The sequence below is a fragment of the Vigna umbellata genome, chromosome 1, assembly GCF_029865625.1.
Source record: "Vigna umbellata cultivar VRB3 chromosome 1, Vumbellata_1.0, whole genome shotgun sequence".
Classification (NCBI taxonomy): Eukaryota; Viridiplantae; Streptophyta; class Magnoliopsida; order Fabales; family Fabaceae; genus Vigna; species Vigna umbellata.
Window position 1 is genome coordinate 68,348,408 of NC_142165.1, and position 6,000 is coordinate 68,354,407.

A 6,000-nucleotide genomic window follows, 5' to 3' on the forward strand; every position below is an offset into this window, starting at 1 on the left:
CCTTTTGAGTATTTCACGGTTGGCTTACACATATGAAAAGGGTGTGAGCTTTAAAAGTTGAGCTATCTACAATGAGCTCGGCAAGGGGAGGGCCAATGCAGAGGAGGTGTGAGTAGTGGAGGTGATACACGATTTTGACGTTGTGGTTGAAAAATACAAATGTGAAAAGAATGAAGAATGAGCGATGAGTATTGTGAGGGTTTTTTCTCTATGAGAATGATGAAGAACAAAGAAAGAAGAATGAATGGTTTGTTCTCTGTGAGTGAGTGATTTTCGAGTAGGTGAGCTATGAGGATTTCTTCTTTTAGAGTGAGGGAACGTCAACAACAAAAACTTTGAGTTAGTGAATGCGAGAATAAACCTGATTTTATTTTTAATAATTAATTTTTTTTAAATCTGCACATAAAAGTAGGTAATTTTGTTTTACTTATACATGAATCATGTACCATTATAATGTCCTTTGCATTTTCGCTGTAACCCATCAAATATACATACGAAATTTGCATACAAAAAATATTTTTTACGTTACTTACTAATAAAAGAATCATATGTAACTTAATTTTACTTGTCCATAAATAAAATTTGTATATAATACCTACATTACTTACAAATTTATATATATCTATCTATCTATATATATATATATATATATATATATATATATATATATATATATATATATAAATTTGTCGATAAGTCACTTTTTTTTAGTGTGAGAAGTTTTATCTTAGCTTATACTACTTTATATTGTTTGACATGGAAATCACAGCTCAATTTAACTAGAATTTTTTTCATTGAACATTAAAGCTCTATCTAAGGTATTTATTTGTAGGTTTATAAGGAAAATACGCACCCTTAGAAAGAGGAATATGTGCAATGAGAAAGAGGGATTAGTGAATCATATCCTATTTTACCTATAAAAAAATTGATAATATATATATATATATATATATATTCTTATTCTTATCAAACTTTCGAATTCAAATCTCCTTTCTTTTAAGTCTTTATGATTACTTTTTATCTCATAATAACTCACCTATATTCAAATATTATTTGAATCTGTTCTAGTTATTCTCTTACATGAACACTGTGTTCAAATATTTTAAGTAACACAATAAGTCATATTAATTAAATTATGTTTATTCAATAAGTATTTTATTCCTCATCTATATTGAATTTCTCTTGTAATTTAATATTTTCATCTAGAGCTTTTCTTATCCTTCTAAAATGTGAAAAGTCCTTAAAATTAATTGTTGGACAATAAAATAAAATAAATTAAAACCAACCCGACAAATATATTTGAACTGTAAAGACATACTTTATATAATTTTATTATATAATAAAAAATAATTTGACAAATTAAACTGTTAAATGTTACCTCACGGCGGAGGAAAAAAAACTGAAGAAAAATTTATTAATCAGAACAAATTTCAATAAATAAATTTTAATTATTTTAATTGAATTTATTTCAAACATCTGGAATATATCTCTTCGATAGAAAAAACATGAGATTTCAACAACAATGATCTTACCATTAATTCCATAAAAAATCCATTTTAAGTTAAAATATAGTATTTTATTAACAAATCTATTTAAGTATTTAAGGATTATGATACTTCCTGAAAAATTCACAAACAGTGGGATAATGTTACAATTTAATAACTTATAACACCGTTTCCTTAGTCAAAGCTTGCAACCGCTGTCGATTCTCTTATGTTTTCCAACTCTTTCGAAGCGAAACCGTTGTTCAGAGCTTCAATCGGGTCGGATCTTAGTGTCAGTTTCACTTCGGGTCAAGTGACCATGTTGAAGAACCGTTGTAGTTACAGCATGTCGACCGCAGAACCCGGTTCAGTGTTTTTCCGCTCCGTTTTCAGAACTTGCAGCAAGAGGTAAAAGTAAACTTTTATTTTATTATTATTTTTAAAATTTAAATACATGATTGCTTTCTTTCTCATGGTTGTTGTTTTCTACAGTAATCTTTATTTGTTTCTGAACATTCCTAATTTTGACTTTGGTTTATGGATATATATGAAGTTACTAAAATAATGTAAGGATGATGAGAGTTGATGAGGTTGTCTGATGTTTCATCGTTGTATAGGAACAGTTATAATTCATAATATAATTTCTAGTTTTTAATGAAATTAACATGTAGAAGAGACCTGAGATTGGTGGGAGTTCTTTAGAAGTTAGGAACTGCATATTTTGTTCATTTTATTTTGGAGGATAATCATTTTATCTTGGTCATTTCCATATTTTGGTGAGATTAATCTCTATTTTGTGTTGTGCAGAAAAGATCCTAAGAATACTACATACTGGAAGCCTCCACAAGCATGTGCAGGAAATGATTTTCACCTCCCAATGAGCAGTTCAGTGGTTAAAAATAGGTGGATTTTTTAATAATCAATTCATATTATATTCTCTTCCGTATGAGTTCTTTCTCCTGTTAAATTGTATACAATCCGTTTGTTATTATTCCAACAAGAACTTATTTTCTGTATTATGTGTACTATGTTGCAACATTTGAAATCTCTTCTCTGGGTGCGAATTCTGGAACCTCGGGAACTGATTTTTCAACACAAAGAAATTGATTTTCTATCAAGTTCTGCCTGTATCTTTGATCTCCAACGAAGTTTTATAACAATTTATATGATACAAATCTCCAACTGGCAATGTATATTTTAATTTTTAAGGATGTGCCAACAAAATGTAGATGCTTATGCGTTTTTAGCTTCATGACTTGGCTGGTTGTTGTTGACAAAGCTACACTTGCTAACCAAATTTTGCAATTATGTTCACAAACATCTTAACGTATACAAAGTAAGACTTGTTCATGGAAATAAATTTTGCATGTATTGTATGTGCAGGACATCAATGGAGGGCATTAGGAGTCTGCGATTGATAACAGCGGTTAAAACTCCTTATCTACCTAACGGCCAATTTGATCTTGATTCATATGATAACTTGGTGGATATGCAGATTGCAAAAGGCATTGAAGGTATTCTGGTTGCAGGCTCAACTGGTGAAGGCCAACTAATGACCTGGAGTGAACAAATAATGCTTATTGCACGCACAGTTAACTGTTTTGGGGACAGAGTTAAGGTTGTTGGTAATGCTGGAAGCAACTGCACATCAGAGGCAATTAAAGCCACTGAGAGAGGTTTTGCTGTTGGAATGAATGCTGCACTTCATATAAGCCCTTACTATGGCAAAACCTCTTTGGATGGTTTGGTTGCTCACTATTACAGTGTACTTTCCATTGGCCCCGTCATTGTATATAACATACCTACAAGGACTAATCAAGATATTCCTCCCAGTGTAGTTCAAACCTTGGCTCAAAGTCCTAATTTGGTTGGTGTCAAGGAGTGTGTGGGAACTGAGAGGATCAAACAATATACAGATGAAGGGATTGTTGTATGGACAGGGAATGATAAAATGAGCCATGATGCTAGATGGGATTTTGGAGCTGTTGGAGTTCAATCTGTTGCTAGCAACCTAGTTCCTGGTTTGATGAGAAAACTCATGTTTGAAAACAAGAATGTTACACTGAATTCAAAGCTGATTCCTCTGTTTGATTGGCTTTCTCAAGAGCCTGTGCCTATTGCTTTGAACACTGCTCTTGCTCAACTTGGGGTCATCAAACCAGTTTTCAGACTACCCCATGTTCCCTTGCCTGTGAATAAAAGGATAGAGTTTGTCAATTTGGTGAAGCAAATGGGTCGAGAGCATTTTGTTGGAGAAAAAGATGCTCAAGTTCTTGAGAATGATGACTTTATCGTAGTTGGTAGATATTGAAGTAGATTACCATGTTCTTCTAGTCTCTGTATAAGTTAACACTTTTAGCCTTGTTATTCTTTTGAAAGTTTGGTGATGTTCAAAAACCATATATCATGTACCATACAGTCAGTTCCAACTTCAAAGTTCAAATTTTAGAAAATTATCAATTTCTTCACTGAGATTGTTATCTGATTCTAAAATACCAACATCTAGTTCAGAACTTACGAAAGTAAAATTTAATTTACTTATTCTATACTTTTATTTCTAAAAGTAAGTTAATGACAATTAAGAATAATACAAAAATTTTTTTGCTAACTTAATCTTTTGCAACTATCACTACTAATAAAAGATCGACACATAAAATCTAATTATAATTTTAATGTCATTTTATATAATGGAAAAGTAAAATAACCCACATTAGTTAGTTTATCTTCTATTGTTGTGCAATGTGGTTTGTACGTTAAAAAATATTTAAATATTTTTACAAATCATTTCATCAATAAGATATATTTACAAGTACAAATCTAGATTTTATTTCAAAATCCATTGTAATATATTTTTTATAATATGCTTTCTTTGTTTAATAAATAATTAATTTTTAAGTTTTTTTGTTGTTGTTATACTTATAATAAAATATTATTTTAAAACGATAGTTAAATTTAAAATTACAAAAAGACTTTTAATATTTTTTTAATTTATGTAGGCTGACCGACATGCTTACAAATCTACAATTATGCAAGTCAAACCTACTAACTTACATCTTGACTCACTTTTGGTATGTTAAATGTAGAACAAACCAACATAGAACCAATTAATTTCCGTTGTCACCTCTACAAATATTAGTAAATTAAATCTTAAAATTTTTTTTGATTATTGATTGTTAGATTATAAGTAACAATTATAACTATCTTTTTCACAAAAGAATGTGTTCATGTATTTGAATTTTCGATATGTTCCCAAACATGTTTAAACATACATACTTTTCTATAGCTTTAATAAAAAAAAATTAATGATTAACTTTTCTATAAGGTAAACTTTGTTTTATACAGAAGTAAATTTACCAAAAAAAAAAATCTTATAATTCCTCCAAATTATTAACTTGTATATGTTAATTGTAACTGAGAGAAAAGTTAACATATATTATTTTTTTCTAAAATACTTCTAAAAAAGTCATCCAATCAAACTCAAAAGATCCGGCCCAATTATACCTTAGGATCTCTCATTATTTTTAATCTCGTTGTGTACATTTTTGTTATCTTCATTTTCAATTCTGGCCCAAAAGTCCTTTTCTCTTTATTATTCACGCCCATTTTATAAAAGAAATAAGTCTTACTGGTTCGTGAAAATTTAACAAATCTACTGTTATATTCATATCATTACAAAAAGAAAAAGATAAACATTTTTTTTTCGTTTCTTAACACACTTTAATTGGGAATTTGGTGGACTTTATTTATTTAGTTTATGTTTATTTCCTAATTTAAATTAAGAAAATTGATTTAAATTAAAGTCTTTTTTACTTTTAAAGTATATATCTGACCTAAAAGCAGGTCCAAAATTATCAACCTAAAACGATATCATCTAAAAAAGTTCAATAACAGAGGATTTATTATAATAATAACAACTTCTGAAATATTGGAATGATATGTCTGTCTATTAGTTACTATTTGAAGGAATATTAACAAAATCTGTTAATATGTTTTTCAATATATAGACTTAAAAGGTATATAAATATATTTTTCTACTACCCTTACTTAATACTTAATATTATTTTATACTTTTACGTTATCTGTATTAATTTGAGTGTCAGTAAAGAGTATTTGTAGATAGATTTTGAGAAATGCTACACACACAATTTTTTTACATTGATATTTTTTTTTCTTTCTTAAAAAAAATTAAATATATTTTTAGTACCTTAACTATCAAGTTTTTTCCTTTTTTCCAAACTTTGCTTCATTTTTATCCTTTTCTTTAATGAAATTGTAATTTTTAATTCTCGAAAAGTAATGACATTAAATTTTCAATGAGCTGGCTAACAGTGTGCCACATTTCATGTCATGTGTATACTTACAAATCGCAAATGTGGGGTTATTCACGGTGAGATTAAGGGTTATTGACGCTAAGGAAAATTAGGGGTTATTACGTTGAGATTATAGTTCTTTACGAAATCTTCAATCCAATTAAATAAAGGGTTATTATGTTGAGATTAGGGTTATTTTCTTCCAC

At 28.9% G+C, this 6,000-nt stretch overlaps 1 protein-coding gene across 2 annotated transcripts; it reads left to right on the top strand.

Annotated features, from left to right (window-relative positions):
* Positions 1 to 1,628: 1,628 nt before the first annotated feature.
* On the top strand, positions 1,629 to 3,952 carry LOC124820425 (4-hydroxy-tetrahydrodipicolinate synthase, chloroplastic-like). Of its 2 annotated transcripts, none has more exons than XM_047292105.2 (3): positions 1,629 to 1,892; positions 2,292 to 2,387; positions 2,868 to 3,952. In XM_047292105.2, the coding sequence occupies exons 1-3, from the start codon at positions 1,714 to 1,716 to the stop codon at positions 3,793 to 3,795; spliced, it is 1,203 nt and encodes a 400-aa protein (XP_047148061.1). In that variant the 5' UTR covers positions 1,629 to 1,713; the 3' UTR covers positions 3,796 to 3,952. The 2 variants fall into 2 exon arrangements, with proteins under 2 accessions (XP_047148061.1, XP_047148062.1); XM_047292106.2 differs by having other exon boundaries at positions 1,754 to 1,892; positions 2,297 to 2,387.
* The last annotated feature ends 2,048 nt before the right edge of the window (positions 3,953 to 6,000 follow it).